Here is a 21024-nt window from a genome sequence, read left to right on the forward strand (position 1 = left end):
GACAATAGTAACTGCCGCATGCTACAAGTAGTACTAGTATTGCTAGTAGAAGTAGTTTGTATTCATACTGTGTCTGTTCATCTCTCTTTCTACTCCCTTGTCCCGTCCTACAGTGCCCTCTGGCAGATAAAAGTCGCCGTAGTGGAAAGTTCCGTCTCGTTCCGAAATTCAAGAAAGACAAAAACAACAAAAACAAAGAGACATGCTCCTCTCTCACTCTTCCAGGTAACATTATGCTTGCACAGCCTTTGTCTCTTGTCTCTTTCTCTGTCTCTCTCTCTCCATCACCTTTCTTGAATGTCCTGCACTGTGATCAGATTTCTTCTAGTGATATAGCTGGGTATCACATTCATCACTGATGGGGGGGGACATTGTGGTGATTCTTTTTCTGTCTGAGTCAAAAACCTGTAAGACATTAATCTAGGATAGTCGTGTACACTAGTAATGATCACCAACGGGCAGTGATGAATGCCCTGATGGTGATCTTTTGTTTATCACATACCCATAATTATCCACAGGGATAGGTGATGAGAAAAGAGCATTTTAACAGGGCTTATTGCTTAAAGACATGGGGGAAATGAAAAATACGTTTTTCACACTTTTAGAGCAGATCATCATAATCTATGCCAAAACAATGGGACATTTTTTATGTTTCTTTCTATCAAAAGTCCATAAAATTCCGTTGAGCAAAAACGTGCTGCGTGATGACGTGTCGAGTCCCGCATGAATACAAATGAATCTTGATTTCATTCACCTGGGTTATTCTAATTGCTGCGCGTTCCTCCATACACAGCTGATACGTTTTTAAATCTCATTCAAGATGACATCCAGACGGGAGTATTACTCGTTTTCAACATAATCAGCACCGCTAACATATGTATCTGAAAACATTATAGGTCGGAAATCAGCCACGGTGCTTTGCTGCCCGTCTCTCTGTGACAAACAAAGGCGTCGCACATGTAATGGAGCTACGTCCCATAGCCTGAAGGGAAAAACATGTAATGGAGCTACGTCCCATAGCCTGAAGGGAAGCGACGCTCTTGATCGGTTAAAAAAACACAGCTTTCCGTTTTAAATGTGAACATTTTTGAAAAGCCTTGAAAGAAGTGATTTGTAGAATCGTCCTCGCGTCTTGAATGGGTTAAATAACTTAAGTAACGTTAATGTAAGCATGCATTTCCTACTTACTAAATAGTATAATTAGAACATGAATTAACATAGTTTTTTTAACGTTAGTCCTCATCACTGCAATGAAATATCATACTGTTACAATGTAACAGTTGCATAATAAACTGTACTGTACATACTGTACTTCTGTGGCTTCCTCTCGTTGCTGGACCCTCTTCTGCCATGCTCCATTGATCTGCTGCTGTGATTGGTCAGCAGCCATATCCTCCCTAGGGGTCATAAGGCAGCTGGAAAATCAATCAACACAGTCTTATTACCTTTTAAAGGCTGGGTGTGTGATAAATATAAATTTATATTTATATATATATATTTTGAAACGTATAACCCAATTATTGGTGTTATTTAAGTTAAATAAAAATGTTTTTATGTCCAAGATGAGGTTTTTGTCTCGGGCTTGTGGTGGTTGTTATTTTCTTTCTCTTTTGGTTCTGGGGTGCACCTTTCTGTCTATTGTCTGAATCACTTCCTGTGGTCACAGTTACCCAATGGGGAACGGAGGAGGTGGGGGCGTGGCTAGAGCTCATCTGTCTCCAGGAGTATAAAGACATCTTCATTGGTCACGACGTCCGGGGGGCGGAGCTAATTCAGCTGGAGAGGCGGGACCTGAAGGTATAGACGGACATCTTTGACCTGAAGCGATTTCTGCATGTCCTCCGTGCTGCTAATACAGTGGCTGCTTAGACCCGACGGGTCCTACAGAGACAAATAATCAGTGGTGGAAAAAGTACTCGATTGTTTTACTTAAGTAAAAGTACCAATACTACTTCGTTACAAGTATTGATTGATTGATTGAAGAATGTATTAACAGTTTGCAGAATTACAGTACATTTCAAGCACAAACTCAATACAAAGGCTGTTAACTGTGAGTGGACGACCCAATTAAGCATTACACTTGTTTCCAATAGGGTCCACCATGTTCAAATCATCAAAACATTTAGAGACGTACAAATAGACACTTCTATAGACAGAACAGGAATTCATCATAAAGGAGGTAAAAAGGGAAAAGAAATATATACAGTGAGGAGAAAAAAGGGGGGGGCGGGGGGGGGGGATTCAGATTTTACGGGGGCCAGTTTCGAATTGCAGCCATCCGTAGGTGCCCTTTGAGAGCGGTTTTGAAGGAGTCAAGGGATTCGCATGTCTTAATGACAGTTGGTAGGGCGTTCCACATTTTGGTGGCAAGTATGGAATTGAAAAAGTACAAAAGTATCGGCATCAAAATGTACTTAAAGTACTGAAAGTAAAAGTTCAAAATGTGTACAAAATCTATTGAAAATAGCAGATCTACAAGCTCACAATGCGTCGCAGCGTTGTGAGCTTGTAGATCTGCTATTTTCAGAGCACAATACCCGAGCAGAACCAATCGGTTAAGTTTTTTTAGTTCTACTGAATCTCTCCAACCTAGTCTCTCGAGACTATTTTTTCCTTTGTGTTGCCATCGGGTACCCGGATTGCTCATGCCCTAACATTTCTGTCTAGTTTATATTTGTTGACGAAATTGTCAATATATATTTAGTCTTAGTCTTAGTAATCATAGCTTGCTTGCTTATTAATTTATTTAATTTAAAAAAAAATGTGTAAGTGTAAGTTGACAAACATTTGTTTCGGCATAGTCACCTAAATCAACACTGGCTGTTAAATAGTGGTGTAAGGTGTTTGTCTTGTTTCCATGTGTATACTCTGAGTTACAGAACCAGCAAGGGTCCATTTGGAACCCCCTCAAGGTACCCAGAGACTTGGTTCTGGACTTGGTTTCCATTTTGAGAACCGCTGGTGTAGATAATATTATGTATTGGCTGTCGTCACAATGTTTCCTAACTGCTCTAACTTGTATTGTGTTTGTAGGACCTGGGGGTGACCAAGGTCGGTCATATGAAGAGAATCCTTCAGGGAATCCGAGAATTGAACAGGAACAGCAGCGACGCCTAATAAGGTAACTGAACTAATGTAGAATCTACTCTCTGAAATAGACGTTTTCTAATGCAGTGGTTCCCCAAGGTGGGGTCCGGGGACCCCCAGGGGTCCTTGAGGGAGTTCCAGGGGGTCCCCAGCTAAATGATAGTTTGGAACCAAATGGACCCTTATCGGTCTGTAACTCTGAGAGTGTACAAATGGAACGATTTGTACACTCTCAGAGTTAAATTAACAGTGATTTTACAAAATAAATTGGGGTCCCAGAGATTAGAAATGCCATTAAATGGGGGTCCGTAGACTAATGCATGTCAAACTGGGGGTCCTTGAAATTCAAATGGTGGACAAAAATACTTTGGCCATATTGAGAACTGTCACGCTCTGAAAGGATATATATTCGAAATTTGCGACACATTTTCACGATTTTTCAAAAATGGCAGAACTACAAGCTCGTAGCGCGGCACTCGGTGCAGCGCTATGAGCTTGTAGATCTGCTGTTTTTCAATAGCTAAAGTATAACATAATTCTTAAAACACCAAAAAGGGGTTCCCGCCCAGAATTCACGGCAGAGTTCACGGCATGAACATATTTCTCAACGTTGTCGCTGCAACTTGGCACCCTCTTGTGCCAGGCCGGCAGGATATGGGACCTCACTGTACGAGTAGTACTGTGAAATCCTAAAAAGAAAATCATAAACCCTAAAATGATATTTTAATATTTCAGACATCTTTTTTTATTTTGGATTTAAAATGATGATACTATTCTGATTACAGCTCTCTGCAGTCTGCCTTCCTCTGCTGCTGCTGCTGCCGCCACAGGCCACCGTGGTCACCATCTGACCAGTCTGACCTCCTCACATGTGAGCTCTTGACCTCCCAGAGTCCACAGGAGCGTCATCATCACAGCTCCCCCGCCCCCAGCCTGTGACTGTATTATTGGCATCAAGGTCAAGAAATGAACAGTCACAAAAAAAACAATGGGTTTTATTCACACTAGTACTGTGGATGTTTTGGTGACATCAGAGTGTTGCTAAACTGTTTTTCAGACCCACAACAACAACAACAACACAGTGAGGAGAAGCAAACGCTTCTTGAGTGCAGGAATCAAACTCTTTATCATGTGCTTTGTCCCACATCTGCTGAGATTGATAGTCAAACAAGAACCACATTGACAGATCAGGGAATGGTCCAATCAGATCCACTATAGTGCCTTTGAAATCCCGCCTACTACTACCTAATCAGCATCTGGGGAGAGAGAGAGAGAGGGAGATAACCAGTAACCTGACTCCGCCAGATGGGGCAGCAGAGAGTACATTGGGTTCCCCCCTCCTGCTCCCATCTGGGAACTCTCAGGCAGACTTGATGCCCGGCCACAAAACGGCCTGGCCAATCAGCAGCAGCTTCTAGCAACTTCTAGCAGCAGCTTCTAGCTGCTGCTGATTGGCCAGGCCGTTTTGTGGCCGGGCATCAAGTCTGCCTGAGAGTTCCCAGATGGGAGCAGGAGGGGGGAACACAGTGTACTCTCTGCTGCCCCATCTGGCGGAGTCAGGTTAGATAACCAGAACCAAAGCATTTTTATCTCCAGTACCTGTCAGAGAGAACAGAGACGCATGCAGAGTCCTGTAGGTTATTGAGCTGTAAATGTGTAACAGTGTCCCGCCATAATAGCATCACCATAGTGATCACCATGGTGACATGGGCTACTTTGTAAACATCAGCTTGCATAGAATCACTTGGTTACTCAGCAACGGCCATGGAGCAAGACCGCGTGCCTAACATGGCTGCTAGTAACAACTGTGATGGCCAAATTTATGCTGTCTGTAGATATTTGTGCTATTGTTGGAGACTATAGCGTCGAGTGTCGTTTTTTTTGTACTTGGGTCAACAACGTTTTCTTCAGTTGAAAATGCTTAATTCAAACACCCATCGGTCTCTCACAATACACCAGTCACTTTTCGTGGCAGGACACCACTTTAACCCATTTTGGGCGGGAATCCTTTTTGGTGTTTATAGCATTATGTTATACTTTAGCTATTGAACAATAGCAGATCTACAAGCTCCCGCGCTACGAGCTTGTAGGTCTGCTATTTTTGACAAAATTGTTTGAGCACCACTGACATAGAAACATAGGGTTTTGCAGAAAACGGTCATGATTTAGAATACATTTTTAGAATCGTTTTTCAGGTCTAAAATGGATTAGAGCGCTGCTGTTCCACTCATGGACCATAGAGGGCGCAGTGACTATGTACTGTAAGCCTTCACTCCAACCAACCCAAACCATTCCAAGTTATTCCACTAAATTGGGTCCCTTCTATCTGGTTAATGTTGTGGTCATTTTGTGAAATGAGCTGGCATCGTGTCTAATTAGAACGGTCACTTTGGGATATTCTGTATGTATAGAGGATAGACCCCATGTTATTTCAGGAGGATTGTTGTCTTTATGGTCCAGATTCTTGCTGGTAGGTTTGGCTACCAGCCAAAATGGCTTCCTTAGAGAGGGGAGTGAAACGGATGCTTTACTCGCTTATGCTTCTTCCTCTCCTTTCCTATACTGACTGGATCAGGGAAATGGAGCCCAGATGACTCAAGGACTCGAAAGAGTTTTGTACTGAAATGCATATTTATTTCTATTATTAGCATTGTAGTTTATGTGTTCGGTGTGTGGATGCAGGAAGTGATTAAATGGACATGCGACACCAGGACAGATATACTGCTGACACATGGGCTCCATTTTCGTCACTGCTAAACCCCTTATCCCTAAACTTCTTTGCCTTTTTTCTTCTTTTTTTTTTAAAACATTTTTGAATAGTTCAACTAACTTGTGTCAATGTAGACTGGCCATTTTAACTATTCAAAAATGTTTTGCAAAATAGGAAAAAAAAGGCAAATAAGTTTAGGGATAAGGGGTTTAGCGGTGACAAATGGAGCCCTAGGTCTGAGGAAGGTTTGCACGACAATCGCATCACTTCTATCAAACCAAACTGTCAGCCTCCTCTGTGTGTTTTGGTTGAATTCTCTGTACGTCTACTTTGTAGCTAGTAGTTTCCTCCTTCCTCCTGTTTAATGAAGATGGAAACCGCAGCATTTTGCTAGCTATAGCTGGATCCCAGCCTTTAACTGTGAGCATCGTGCCGAAATTCTGTTTTCTCTGTTACCTTTTGAAAACGGGTGTGGTAACGCAACTCTGCACAGATGTCTTTATCGTGGGAAGGGTGTGTGTGTGGGCTGCAGTCTGGGCTCTTTAATAACGTTCATATTCAAGAACTGGCCCCTTGTTCATACTTTGACTGTCCCAGTACGTTACATGTCGTCAGTGTGGCTTTTGTTGTACTGTAGCATTGTGTGTGTGTGTGTGTTTTTGTCTTAGCGGTATGTAGCAGTGTAGAACCTGCCAAGCTAAAGGACAACGATGCCTTAAATCTCCTATACAGTTCAATGTATCAGCCAGTCAGACCTCATGGTTGCAGAGCTGGAGACCTTCAGAGATGCACCCTCTTTTTGATACCTAGTATCTACCAAGTATATTCTGTCTACTTGTCTTTTGTCTACCTGTCAATTTCCCCCCATTTTTCTCCCAATACCAGCTACCTGATTTTGTGTGTGCGTGTGTGCGTGCGTGCGTGCGTGTGTGTGTGTGTTCCTAAGGATGGTATTGAAAACGACATGCCTCCTCTGATACACATGGACTTAATACCTGCTGTTTCTTTTCACCTGCCAGTGAAGGAGCCAGTAAGGGTGAAATCCATTTGACCCGACCGCCCGGTCGGTAAGTCCGACGGTCGGTCGTTAGTTACCGACCGCCGCGTCGGACTACCGACGCGGCGGTCCCTCGAAGGAGCTTCACCAGTCTGGGAGGAGCTTCACCAGTCTGGGAGGAGCTTCACCAGTCTGGGAGGAGCTTCACCAGTCTGGGAGGAGCTTCACCAGTCTGGGAGGATGTAATACGAGGAGAGGAACAGCATATTCCTCCTAGTTAAACATCCCGTGTCGACGGGTGCCATTGACCAATCGGTAGGAAGGAACCAGTGTCTGGCTTCCCACCCACCGCTAGGGCTGCACAATATGGACCAAATTGAATATCTCGGTATTTATGCCAAATGTTGTGATATCGCCACGATATTACCGTTAAAATGTCATATTCTATCATTTTAAGTGTTGCAACATTGAAAACTAAACATTATTCAAAAAAAGTGCGTTGGCGAGTTCGCTAATGCACTGGACCAGGGCTAACGACAATGCAACGGAGTGGTGGTTTATTTTTCTGAGGAGCACAGGCTAAAACAGTGGGGCTTTAGCAGTGGACGACATATTGTGCAAACGTAACCCGTTGTGTTCGTTAGAACACCTGGCCAAGCCGGATGCACCACGGTGAGTTAGAAACCTCTAGTCATTGTGGTGGGAAGGAATTTTACCTCTGCATTACCTCTGAGTCAGTTCAGTGTTGATAAAGTTCTTAACCCTTTTCAGGACGGGAACTCCTTTTGGTGTTTTAAGCATAATGTTATACTTTAGCTATTGTTTTGGGGGGGGGGAGGGTGGGGGCTCACCTGGAACAACATATTTTTGACAGTTGAGAAACACTGACATAGAAACAGGGGTTTTTCAGAAAACTCATGATTTAGAAGACATTTTGTAGAATCGTCCTTGGGTCTAAATGTGATGTCCTGGCAAGCAACCCGGTGGACAACCCCCAGCACAAGTAAGAGACTGTGACCCCATTTTGTTTTCCAATGCATTCTCTTCACTTAGCTGCTTCTCCGGTTCCACCCTGCCTGTGTTCCACCCTATCTGGTGGTGTGTTTGTCACTTGAAGGGCTGTGTAAAGTTTTGGTAAAAAGGTCCAAACATTTCATTATAAATCCCCTTTTATGTAGGATTAGCTGATTGTTTCGCAAGAAGGAATGTCTACACTGCCATCTACGGGTGCATTTGAGCACTTTCTATGAACACATGAGGGATTTATTTATAGACATGGCTTGAGGGGGAGAGAGAGATCGAGCTCAACCTGCTGGGGCAGTTGGAGTATCAAGTGCCTTGCTCAAAGGCACTTCGAGGGAACAACATCTGTCTCTCACCTAGATTTCCACAGATCAGGAAAAAGAAAAAAAAAACCTTTTTGTTCCTTTTTTCAGAAGTCATCAGTGAGGCGTTATCCAAAAGGTTTAGCTGCCAGGCCTCACTGTGTATTTATTAGATAATTTATACATTAGAAGTGATATTGTATTCGTTATACCTCTCTTATATGTACAGAAGCCCACTGTGGGGCTGTAAATACATAGTCCTGTACATGCAGACAGCAACACACTGTAATAAAGTTTATGTCTGGACTGTTAACGACATCTGTTCACTGTCTTTCATGTGTTAAAGCGTCATTTTGTGAAACGTATTGTTTGTTTTTGCCTTTTTATTGATATAGTGAACAGTATACAGACCGGAAAGGGGGAGAGAGATGGGGAATGACACGCGGCAAAGGGCTCGGGAGTCAAACCTGCGGCATGCCGTCAGGCTGGCTTGGCAGCCTATAGGGCCTCATTCACAAGACACACTTGTGTCTTATGTGTGGCATGGCCGCCTCAATGCATTCCCAATGGGAGTCACATGGTTTGATGACAACCTTGTTGCATGTGGGTGGGGGGGGGCATGCAACAAGGTTGTGTCATGAAACCATGTGACTCCCATTGGAAATGCATTGAGGCGGCCATGACAAGTGTGTCTTAGGTCTGACTCACACCTTCGCATCTAGCATACAACATTGATGCATGCTAGATGTAAACAAAGGGTAAGTGTCATGGCTGCCCCAATGCATTTCCAATGGAAGTCACATGGGTTGACAACATTTTTTTTGGTACGGCTTTCGGCTGTGTTTCGACTGCCCCCCTCCCCCTCATACAACAAAAATGTTGTGTCAAACCATGTGACTCCCATTGGAAATGAATTGTGAGCTTGCATCAGTAAACAAGTCTCATGCATCAGCTGTACATCAATCTGTTGTGAAGGTGTGAGTCAGGCCTTAGGTGTGAATGAGGCCTAGGTGCCCAGACGGTTGAGCTAACCGTCCAGGTGAAGGTGAAACATCATATTGTTTCGTAAACCGCAGAAAAGCATTATGGAAAAGACAGTCCAACTTACAACATGTTAACATGATACCTGGCTACTATACGGTTATCACACATCATTTGACTGGTGTCTTACACCTAAAACACAAGTATTTCAGATGGGCGGTGTTTACTGACTGTATCAAGACGATTCAGATTTGACACGTATGTTTTTGTAAACTATATATATATGCACGCTTTGTCCTTGCACTCTAAATTGATCCCTAACATCTGAAGCTTGCTTTGTGTTTGTGCTGTCAGATAAATTACGAGACATAATGTACACCTGTGATCTGTCATCTAAAATGTTTTGACAATTCTGTTTAGGCGGTTGTAAAGTCTGTTGAATTCAAGGACAGATTATTTTGTTATATTAAATTGAGACTCTGTTGTTTTGAATGGAGATGTTACTCTTTTTATTTATTTTTTTACCCTTTCCAACCCTCTGCCACAGCTATTCTGTCAATATTTAATTAACGATCAATAGTGAAGTCCAACTTTATTTGTACAGCACATTGCCTTCAGCTCACATCAACAGGAATACGCAGAACACGACACATCTTACCTATATGTTTCTGTTCAAACGTCATACTGTATAACGATTCAAATCTAGGAGGTCAGTACGTGGGACTGCAATAATAGGGACCCAGGAGAGGTCCGGGGTTTGGAGTTAAGATCACAGCTAGACGTCGGACCTCCGTTTAAACATCGAGACAGTCGGCGAACAGAGGCTGACTGAACAGGTATACATTATCTGTTTTTAAGCGTATTTGTAATTGTTATGAATGTGATACAGGTCTATATTTAACCCATTTTGGGCCGGGAACCCCTTTTGGTGTTCGCATTATGTTATGCTTTAGCTATTGAAAAATAGCAGATCTACAAGCTCATAGCGTGCCACCGAGTGGCGCGCTATGAACTTGTAGGTCTGCTATTTTTGAAAAATCAAAGAACGACTGACAGAAACATAGCTTTTTCAGAACACTCAGGATGTAGAAGACATTTTTTGAATCTGATCTCAGGTCAAAATGGGTTAAACTGTTACTATACACACGTCTTAACACCTGTTAATAGCTCTTTCACCATGTCAATTACCAGGCAGTCCAGGCGCTGAGGGACAAGCGAGATCTGTAGTATACATCTCCTGGTTTCTGGTACTCTGGTACAAAGGAAAAGACAAGGGGGAAAAAAACAGACAATACAAAAAGGAAAAAACAAGAGACAAAAAAGAAAAGAAAAAAGGCTGTATTGTTTCATATTACAGGATACATTCATGAATTCCTCATACATTATCGATAGGCTGGAAGAAGAGATCCCACTTTTTTATAGAATTTATCCTCTTGTAGTCGAAGTATGAATGTTTTTCCATGACATACAATTCCTCAGTAATGTCCATCCAATGTTCTTTCGTTGGTGGGTCCTGTTGGTATCAGCGTTGTGTGATTGCTTTCTTATACTTGTTGATAAATATTTAATCAAGGTCCTCTTAGCATGTATTAGAAACTCTTCAGGGATATTTCCCAACAATAAAAAACTAAAAATGATACAGAAATAAGGGCATGCCTGGTCTTCTCCAATCATTTATGCTGCAGGGTCAAAAGTGCTCCTATATAGACACTCAATATGCTACACTGCCACCCATGCCAACTGAATTATTTCCCCCGCGGGATCTCTTAACGATCTATCAATCGGATCGATCATTCGATTCTGTCTTATCATGAATTGTTCCATGTGGGACGCTGGTGTTGAATGTGTTTTGTGTGTAGGGATGATGAGGATCCGAGCGGTTGTCCTGCTGCTTTCTGGCCTGCTGCTGTTCACCTCCACCGTGCTGGAATGTACAGGTGAGACATGTTCACTCACTGCAAAGATGTAGGTCGGGAGTGGCTTATTTAGTTGGGTCGTATCTGATACTTCCGTCACCGTGGAGAGCAAAGGTCAGTTTCTTCTGGATTTATCATCTATGAAGGTTAAAAAACATATTGAACCCCCATGTACCTCGCAAAAATGCGGGGAAAATTCATGAGAGCCCCAAATCCATATGGCCACCATCAACAACCTGTTCTAGCACAATAAGGCAACATTACCTAAAATGTATTCTGCTTTAAGTAGCATGTGACATGTCAAACTAGGGGGTTTTCATGATTCTGAATCCATTCCAAGTTTTGCACAAAAAACACTCCTTGGGCTAAAAACGGCTATAGCCACCCCAAATGTGCCCAATTGTGCTCAAATGTGCTGACCTCATCACATTTGAGATGATGGCTTTGGCCGTTTCTAGCCCAAGGAGTGTTTTTTGTGCAAAACGTTGTGCAAAACTTCCTGATGTTGGAGCCATGACTCAACTTTAGCCCAGCTCTTTGCTGTTTTGATGACTTGCAGGAACCCCTTTTTGGTGTTTTAAGCACTATGTTATACTTTAGCTATTGAAAAATAGCAGATCTACAAGCTCATAGCGCGGCACTTGTGCCGTGCTACGAGCTTGGATATTAAACCTACTTCTACCATTTATACTACTACTACTACTGATTGATATAGAGTTTTTTTAGATTTAGATTTTTGTGACATGCACCAAAGGTGCTCAGCCCTCATGGACTTATAGGACACAACATATAAATCATTGCATACATTTGTTGTACAATATAGAAACACTCTACTCTACAATACTACTACTACTACTACTACTACCACTACTACTACTACTACTTACTACTAATATACAATTAGTACCACAAGTACTGCTACTGCTTCACTACCACTACCTACGAGCTTGGATATTAAACCCAGTCTCTTGAGATGGATTGGGGAACACTGGTATTATTAATCCTATAATTGCAGCACATATAGTTTTGTTTTGAGTTCATATTATCCTACAAAGTATACTTTCTCCTCCTCAGTTTTCCTTGCCGGAACGTCGGCGGCGCAGCTCCTCTCCTCCTCCCAGAGGAAGCGCAGGGCTAACTACTTCCTGGAGGAGATGTTGCCAGGCAATCTGGAGAGGGAGTGTTATGAGGAGGCGTGTTCCCAGGAGGAGGCAGCGGAGATCTTCCAGAGCCGGGAGAAAACGGTACAGTTTGAGGACTGCAACTAGTTGATCCAACTAATGGATTTAATCGATTATATAAAAGAATAATCGATAATTTAATAATTATCTAATTGTCTAATTAATTACTATTTTGGGCATGTTATCATAGGTGAACATTAAAAAAAATAGACTATCTACAAGCTGAAAACGCATCATGATGCATCTATTTTCAATATGTTTGCATGACACTGTAGTGCAATGGAGCATAAAATAACGCTTTCGTTTTTTTGATGTTTTATTGTCTTCCTGTCTAGCTGGAGTTTTGGTACAGATATACAAGTACGTATAGCTGACTGTCACCGCAAGAACAATACAAGTTAATGATCCCAACTACAGTAAAATAATCCAACTATAGTTTTTTTTAAATTATTTGTAGTATTAGCTGTAGTAGTAATAATTGTAGTCCATGGGCAAGGGCTCTCTCAGGCTCCCTCCACAGGGCTCCCTTGGAAAAAAAGAGTCTTAATACTCCTGGTTAAATATAGGTAAAAAAAGGAAAATAAATGAAGTTACCTCTACTGTTATTACTCCTAACATTACTCCTACTTCTACCATTTATACTACTACTACTACTACTACTACTACTACTACTGATTGATATAGAGGTTTTTTTAGATTTAGATTTTTGTGACATGCACCAAAGGTGCTCAGCCCTCATGGACTTATAGGACACAACATATAAATCATTGCATACATTTGTTGTACAATATAGAAACACTCTACTCTACAATACTACTACTACTACTACTACTACTACTTACTACTAATATACAATTAGTACCACAAGTACTGCTACTGCTTCACTACCACTGTTCCTTACATTAATACTACTATGACTACTATACAGCTGCTGCTATATCTGTGAGTGTTAATGTGGGATGTAGAGTATGTCAGTGGTGGTAATGTACAGTATTGGTGATGTATGTCAGTTGTAATGACGTGTGCATGGGTTTTAACTTGTCTTTGTGTCTGTGGTGTAGATTTGAACCCCTGCCTGTACAACCCATGTCTAAATGGAGGTTTATGCACTGTAGAACGAGACGCTTTCCTCTGTCTGTGTCCTCCGCAGTATGACGGCAAGACCTGTGAAATAGGTAGGAACCTGTCTTGTCTGTCTGCCTCTCTACCTGTCTGTCTGTCTCTCTACCTGTTTGTCTGTCTCTCTATAATATTGTCTTTACCGTGCGTGTGTGCGTGTGTGTGCGCAGAGGTAGCAGAGTGTCACTACAGGAATGGAGGCTGTCTGCAGTACTGTACAGAGCAGACAGGGGGCAGCAGAGGAGTTCAGTGTAGCTGTGCAGATGGATACCGGCTGGACCCTGATGGATACGGCTGTACTAAAACAAGTACCATTATATTATTGTCCTACAAACAACAGTACCACCATGTATATAACACTACTACATAACTACAACTTCACTACTACTGCATATACTGTACTAGGCCTACTACCACTACTGCTATTATAAGTACTGTAGGCCTATACTGCTGCTATTTTAATAATGCAAGCTATAATATCACTATGTGGTTTTCAACCAGTGGTCCTTGGACCACCAGTAGTCCTTGAGAGCGTTCCAGGTGGTCCCCAGTTAAATTATGGAAAGTTGATAAACAAATATTTTAGATTTTTAACTCTTGAGAGTGTAAAATGAAACCAAATGGACTCGTAAAAATTGACTCTTATGGGGTCCATTTGGTTTCATTTTACACTCTCAAGAGTTACATTATTGTTGTTATTAAACATCTGCATTACTCTTAATTTACAAGAAGTCTACAGAATGTAGAAGAATTGTTATTTTGATCAACGTTTGCCTATGCTGTCTCTCCTAATGGCACCAACATCAATACAGCATGGAATTGTGGACAGAATTTTATACAACAATAACAAAATATTGAGGCTAAATTGAGGCAACATTTCATACAATGGAGGTCCGTGGCTCAAGTGCCAAATAAATTATAATGAGCCTTGATATGAAAAGGGTTGAAAACCACTGCACTATATATAGTATTACAACAACAACTGCTGCTGCTAGTAGAGATGCTCCGATAACCGGCCAGCGATCGGTGATCGGCCATATCGGCCGATATTCACTCTGATCGGTAATCGGCATTTACCCTATCTGTGATCGGCAATTTACCCTATCTGGAGAAACTGATCTTTTACACCATTTAAGTGGTATGAATGTCAATCAGATAATATATAGTATAACATCATTTTGAATTTTTGTGACAGGCCTAAACATTCTCCACTTCCTCCCCACACACAGGAACAGTTTTGACGTGGGTTTTGAAATATTAAAATTTGCAACATTTCACAAGATCAGTATCGGTATCGGCCGATCATGAGAAAAAAAAATTGGTGATCGGTATCGGTCCCAAAAAACCTGATCGGAGCATCCCTAGCTGCTAGTGCTACTACTGCAGTGTACTATTTCTACAGCACTACTACTTTTATTTTCCACATAATAAAAGTCACTTCCATCTTCTTATCTTACTACTGCTGCCAACAACTACTACAGTACTACGACTTCTAGTACTACTATAATACTAATATAATACTACTAGTACTATGCTATTATTGATGCTAACAACAGTATTAGTGGAAAGGAAAACCTTCTCCTCTCTGCTTGGTTCTAGTGGAGTTTCCCTGTGGGAGGAAGCTGAACGAGGCCTTCTACCGCATAGACCTATCCCTGCTGGACTATTCTGAAACAGAAGGTTATTATTATACTTTTCAATTTCAGTTTCATTAGCTTTTATAGCGGGTTTGGTTTTGTGGAAAAGCTTGGTTTCAGTAACTTAATTTGTATTCGTTTTTTGTAGTTTTTTTTTTGTGCTATGGATCAGTCTCGGGGGCAAGATTCAACAAGGTTAGGAAAATATAAAAAAATTACTCATTTTCAAGGTCACATCGCAACACATTGTGTGCTTGTTATTTTTCCAATCTTTGAAGATTTTTGGCAAAGACTAAAACTAAGTACATTTTTTCTCTGTGATTTTTTTTTTTACTGTAGTTTTTAGTTAGTTTTAGTCAGAGCCATCAGATTAAGACAGAGTTACGACATGGAGGGGGCAGAAAACAGCCCGGTCACGTGGTTCATGTAACTCGTTACTGTCACTGTAAAAGCCTACAGGCTCCAATGCATTCCGTAAACTTCCGGTTCAGGCCTTTCTTTGTCCCTATTCCGAGCCGCCATTGGACTGGCCCCCATGAAGTGAATGGAGTTGTCGTAACTGTGTCTTACTCTATGGCTCTGGTCTTAGTTAACTATAATAGCCCTGTGATCTGGACCAATCAGAGTCTGCCAACGTCAGCGTGTCACTGATGGTGGACAACGCCACCATGGTGGACCCTAGTTCCAACATGGTGGACAACACCACCATGTTGGACCCTAGTTCCAACATGGTGGACAACACCACCATGTTGGACCCTAGTTCCGACATGGTGGACCCTAGTTCCAACATGGTGGACCCTAGTTCCAACAACACCAGCTGGTCCAACGCCACAGGAGAAGAGATGAACAGCAGCTCTTCCTTCCCTGGTTGGAGAGGAGAGGAGGTGGGAGGAGGAGGAGGAGGAGGAGGAGGTGGAGGAGGAGGAGGAGGAGGAGGAGGAGGAGGAGGAGGAGGAGGAGCAGGAGCAGGAGGAGGAGGAGGAGGAGGAGAAGGAGGAGGTGGAGGAGGAGGAGGAGGAGGAGGAGGTGATGATGACTTAACTCCTCGTATCATTGGAGGCTCACTGGAGAAACTAGGAGGGAGTCCCTGGCAGGTATAAGGGGAATTTTAAAGTTAGTTTTATGAAGTGTGTGTGTGTGTGTGTGTGTGTGTGTGTGTGTGTGTGTGTGTGTGTGTGTGTGTGTGTGTGTGTGTGTGTGTGTGTGTGTGTGTGTGTGTGTGTGTGTGTGTGTGTGTGTGTGTGTGTGTGTGTGTGTGTGTGTGTGTGTGTGTGTGTGTGTGTGTGTGTGTGTCTGCAGCTAATCTCTCAAACTTTAGCATATTATAAACTTATGATATGAATGATATATCTCTTGTGTATTGTTGTATACATGCTAGTCTCATGTCACGAACCGTATGTGCGCGTGTGTGTGTGTGCAGGTTCTACTCCACAGGTCAGATGGTCATGGGTTCTGTGGAGGGACGTTGGTTTCTGACCGTTGGATCGTTTCGGCCGCTCACTGCTTTGAGGAGACGCCGGACCATGTGACCATTGGTCAGAATGCTGTGTGTGTGTGTGTGTGTGTGTGTGTGTGTGTGTGTGTGTGTGTGTGGATTTCGTCGACTAAAACTAAGACAAAAGATGTTCGTCGACTACCTTTTTTCACTGAGGAAAACTAAATGGAAACTACATAGCTATGATGACTAAAACTAAGACTAAATATACTGACAATTTCGTCAACAAATAAAAACTAAAATGTTAGGAAGGGACTAGTGGACAAGAGATCCAGTGTCATTTTACAATGAGTTGCATGCTGAAAATAGCTCACAACGCGTCGCAGCACGACGCGTTGTGTAGATCGGCTATTTTCAGCAAGTGAAAAAAAACAGTCATTACGACGGCATCAAGGCCCACCAAAACACATTTTGTTCGACTAAATCAACTGTAGATTTAGTCGATTAAAATCTTATGATATTTAGTCGACTAAAACTAGACACTAAAACACAAACAGTCCAGGTGACTAAAATGTAACTAAAACTAAATGAAAACTATTCAAGAGAAACTAAAACTAAAATCTAAATTTGCTGCCAAAAACAACACTGGTGTGTGTGTGTTGTTCAGTAGATGGATGGATGGATGGATGGATGGATCCTTCCTTCATTGATCCTGATGGAAATTCATGTGCTGCATGTCGCTCAGTCTGTCTAACCCAGTGGTTCCCAAAGTGGGGTCCGGGACCCCCAGGGGTCCTTGAGGGAGTTCCAGGGGGTCCCCCCAGCTAAATGATAGTTTGTACACTCTCAGAGTTAAATTAACATTGATTTTTCAATATAAATTTGGGTCCCAGAGATAGAAATGCCATTCAAATGGGGGGGGGGGGGGGGGGGAGGGGGACACCTGTCTTGTGTCTGTCTGTGTAAATTTGGCGGTCCTTGACAGACATGGAAAAAGTTTGAGAACCACTGTGGCCTTAGCCTGGCTAATAAGCAAGACCGAATCAGCCGTTGGCAAAAAAAAATTACGGTCTGGAGAGGCTCAATTGTACGCCCATTTCCTACACCAGAGAACTGGTGTGGCCAATCGGGACACGGTATGCAATATGGGCGGGCTTTGGTACAGTGACGTTCAATGCTTGAGACCTTTGACTGACAGTAGCTCTGACCAATTGCGTCAAAGAGAAAATGACAGTGTGATTTGAGTCTGGCTTATTAGCCAGGCTACTGTGGCCTGACCTCTCGGTCTCCTTGCAGGGGACTATGACAAGCGTGGTCCTGACCCCGGGGAGCAGGTCTAACCTCTTCGTCTCCTTGCAGGGGACTATGACAAGCGTGGTCCTGACCCCGGGGAGCAGGTCTAACCTCTCCGTCTCCTTGCAGGGGAATATGACAAGCGTGGTCCTGACCCCGGGGAGCAGCAAGCGTGGTCCTGACCCCGGGGAGCAGGTCTAACCTCTCGGTCTCCTTGCAGGGGACTATGACAAGCGTGGTCCCGACCCCGGGGAGCAGGTCTAACCTCTCGGTCTCCTTGCAGGGGACTATGACAAGCGTGGTCCTGACCCCGGGGAGCAGGTCTAACCTCTCGGTCTCCTTGCAGGGGACTATGACAAGCGTGGTCCCGACCCCGGGGAGCAGGTCTAACCTCTCGGTCTCCTTGCAGGGGACTATGACAAGCGCCGTGCTGACCCCGGGGAGCAGAAGATAAAGGTGAAGAGCGTGGTCGTTCATCCTCACTTCCACCGCTTCACCTTCGACAGCGACGTCGCTCTGGTGTTCCTGAGTCACGCTGTCGTCCGCAGCCCCACGGCGCTGCCCGCCTGTCTACCAAACACACAGCTGGCCAAATACCTCATCAAGGTAATATAATAGTTATTATAATTAGGGACGTCCCGAGCGTTTTCTTTTCTTTCTTCTTTTGCTCCCGATCCGATTCTGACTTAGGGGTGCAAGATTATGAAATTATGACCGATATCCGATCTCCAATTATTTGCACTTTGCAGGGTCATATCTGCCGGCCCCACCTCTCTCCCATTGTTTACATTGTGTTTTAGTTTCCAAGATGGCCGCAGCACCAGGAGGGGGTGGCCTTACTTGGCTGCGTTCACATATAAAAGACACCTGTCTGTGTATAATGGCCGCTCCAATGCATTTCCAATGGAAGCCCATATGGTTTGACCAAACATTTTATTTGATTGGGGGGAGGGGGGCAGAACACATCTATCAGAGCTGTGTTCAGACACAAGTCAGGTGTCAGACACAAGGCAAGTGTCTTGAATGCAGCCCAGTAAGGGTATATGTCGACCTCGCCCGCTCCCCTCCGCACCTCCCCCTCCTGGTGCTGCGGCCATCATGGAAACTAAACACAATATAAACAATGTGAGAGGGGTGGAGCCGAGAAAGGCCCTCATTAAAAAGTTTGGGAACCACTGGTCTATGACATGTCTACACACTCCCTTCTCTGTCTGTCTGTCCCGTCTGTCTGTCTGTCTGTCTGTCTCTCTCCCACCTGTCTGTCTGTCTGTCTGTCTGTCTGTCTGTCTGTCTGTCTGTCTGTCTGTCTGTCTGTCTGTCTGTCTACTGTCTAGGACGACACCACTGGACTGGTGACCGGTTGGGGAGTGATGCAGTACCTCGGTCGCTCGTCTCGTTTCCTTAGGAGGGTGGCGCTCCCAGTGGTCAGTCAGAAGAGCTGCGTCCAGTCCACAGAACAGGTCAGTTGTTAAGCCCATCTAGACCTGACGTCGAAATTAAAAAAAATCTTCTAAATTCTGTCAGTTTTCTGAAAAACCTCATGTTTCTGTATCAGTGGTGCTCAATATTTCATGTCAAGGACCTCCAAAAATGATATGTAATTGGCCACCGACCCTCATCTGAAAATATTTTTGAGGTTTTTTGATATTTGCATACATCTTGACTATATGAAGTTACAACGCCAACTTTGATGAGGCTGTATTGCTTTGTTTTAAAAACATAAGGTTTTCTTAATTTCCTGAAAAGAATATTTTTCATTTCCCTGAAAAATGAACATCAGAGATATTTAACATTGTACCAACAATAATACTTTTCATACATTCTTTTCCTTCTTTCCGTCTTTTTTTTTTTTTTTTTTTTTTTTTTATCATGCGTGTATAGGTGATAACGGACAACATGTTCTGCGCCGGCTACCTGCAGACGGAAAGGGACGCGTGCAGCGGGGACAGTGGGGGCCCGTTCGTAGTTCACTACAGAGGGACGTGGTTCCTCACCGGGGTGGTGAGCTGGGGGGAGAGGTGTGCCGCCAAGGGCAAGTACGGCGTCTACACCCGGCTCGGAAACTTCCTGGGCTGGATCCGAGACACCATGGAGAGAGAGGAGGAGAAAGAGCGACTGGAGAAGGAGAAGGAGGAGGAAGCTAAGCGGACAGGACGGGCGACCGACAGCAGCTGAAGGAGACGAGGACAGGCTGTGGACAGACATATTAATATGGGGACATATTCATTCATTCTGGGCGGGAACCCCTTTTGGTGTTTTAAGCATTCTGTTCTGCTTTAGCTGTTGAAAAATAGCAGATCTACAAGCTCGTAGCGCGGCACCGAGTGCCGCGCTACAAGCTTGTAGATCTGCTATTTTTGAAAAATGTGGCGCAAATCTTTGAATATATATTCTTTCAACGTTTTGAACTCAAATCTTTGAGGGGGCTCCCTGGAACAAAATATTTTCAGATGGGGGTCGGCGGGCAAATACATATATTTTTGGGGGTCCTTGACATGAAGATGTTTGAGAACCACTGATACAGAAACATAGGCTTTTTCAGATAACTGTCAGGATTTAGAAGACATTTTTTAAATTTCGATGTCAGGCCTAAATGGGTTAATATGGGGACATATTAATTCATTGTATTCATCAAGTTTATTGTATAGAAGAGCATTCAGAACTATATCTACTGGGATCAGTTCCTGTGCCATTCGGGGCCTTCTCTCTCTCTCTCTCTTCTACGCTGTCTCCCTCTCAGCCGCCCCTACATTGTCTCCTTGTATCGACAGGGAGACACAGAAGAGAGGGCTGGTGGAATCTGAGGATCTGAGTGTGTTTTTTACTCTGTAGAACTGACTTCCATCTATCTATGTATGTGTGGACAAAAGACAAAAGACAGAAATTTCTTTCCAGAAAATGTTTATTTGATACATGTATATTATGTATAGAGTGAAAAAATATACAATTGTGATAAAAAATACTATTTTTTTTCCATTGAGGTCTGACTCTTTATAAAAATGCTACACAGAAAATGAATCCATTGTCATTAAACAAAGGCTAGTAGTGACTAAAGACGCAATACCATAAACATAATGTTTAAATAGTGTATAGGAAAGAAACCAGTGATATAAAATCCTTGTGTTTTCTGTGTGTGTGTGTGTGTGTGTGTGTGTGTGTGTGTGTGTGTGTGTGTGTGTGTGTGTGTGTGTGTGTGTGTGTGTGTGTGTGTGTGTGTGTGTGTGTGTGTGTGTGTGTGTGTGTGTGTGTGTGTGTGTGTGTGTGTGTGTGTGTGTGTGTGTGTGTGTGTGTGTGTGTGTGTGTGTGTGTGTGTGTGTGTGTGTGTGTGTGTGTGTGTGTGTGT

At 43.2% G+C, this 21024-nt stretch overlaps 2 protein-coding genes across 3 annotated transcripts in view; both read left to right on the forward strand.

Annotated features, from left to right (window-relative positions):
- Nucleotides 1-4406, forward strand: part of dgkd (diacylglycerol kinase delta) — a 57821-nt gene extending 53415 nt beyond the window's left edge. Inside the window, exons 28-31 of one of the 2 annotated variants that reach the window (XM_079514511.1) lie at nucleotides 114-225; nucleotides 1667-1797; nucleotides 3034-3121; nucleotides 3873-4015. In XM_079514511.1, coding sequence (XP_079370637.1) covers nucleotides 114-225; nucleotides 1667-1797; nucleotides 3034-3117 — 327 coding nt within the window. In that variant the 3' untranslated portion in view covers nucleotides 3118-3121; nucleotides 3873-4015. Of the gene's footprint in view, nucleotides 1-113; nucleotides 226-1666; nucleotides 1798-3033; nucleotides 3122-3872 lie in introns of both variants that reach the window. The other variant, XM_079514510.1, reaches the window with a different exon arrangement.
- A 3050-nt stretch (nucleotides 4407-7456) lies between these two features.
- On the forward strand, nucleotides 7457-19856 carry LOC306931972 (coagulation factor IX; the record flags this gene model as incomplete). The annotated part of the gene is made up of 13 exons (XM_079513677.1): nucleotides 7457-7466; nucleotides 10960-11037; nucleotides 12091-12260; nucleotides 12533-12557; nucleotides 13259-13372; nucleotides 13487-13624; nucleotides 14916-14996; nucleotides 15578-15837; nucleotides 15964-16047; nucleotides 16374-16488; nucleotides 18091-18287; nucleotides 19016-19141; nucleotides 19563-19856. 13 exons carry the CDS (start codon nucleotides 7457-7459, stop codon nucleotides 19854-19856), a joined length of 1692 nt encoding a protein of 563 aa, XP_079369803.1.
- Nucleotides 19857-21024: the final 1168 nt, after the last annotated feature.

This window comes from Electrona antarctica (assembly GCF_951216825.1).
Source record: "Electrona antarctica genome assembly, chromosome: 11".
Lineage (NCBI taxonomy): Eukaryota > Metazoa > Chordata > Actinopteri > Myctophiformes > Myctophidae > Electrona > Electrona antarctica.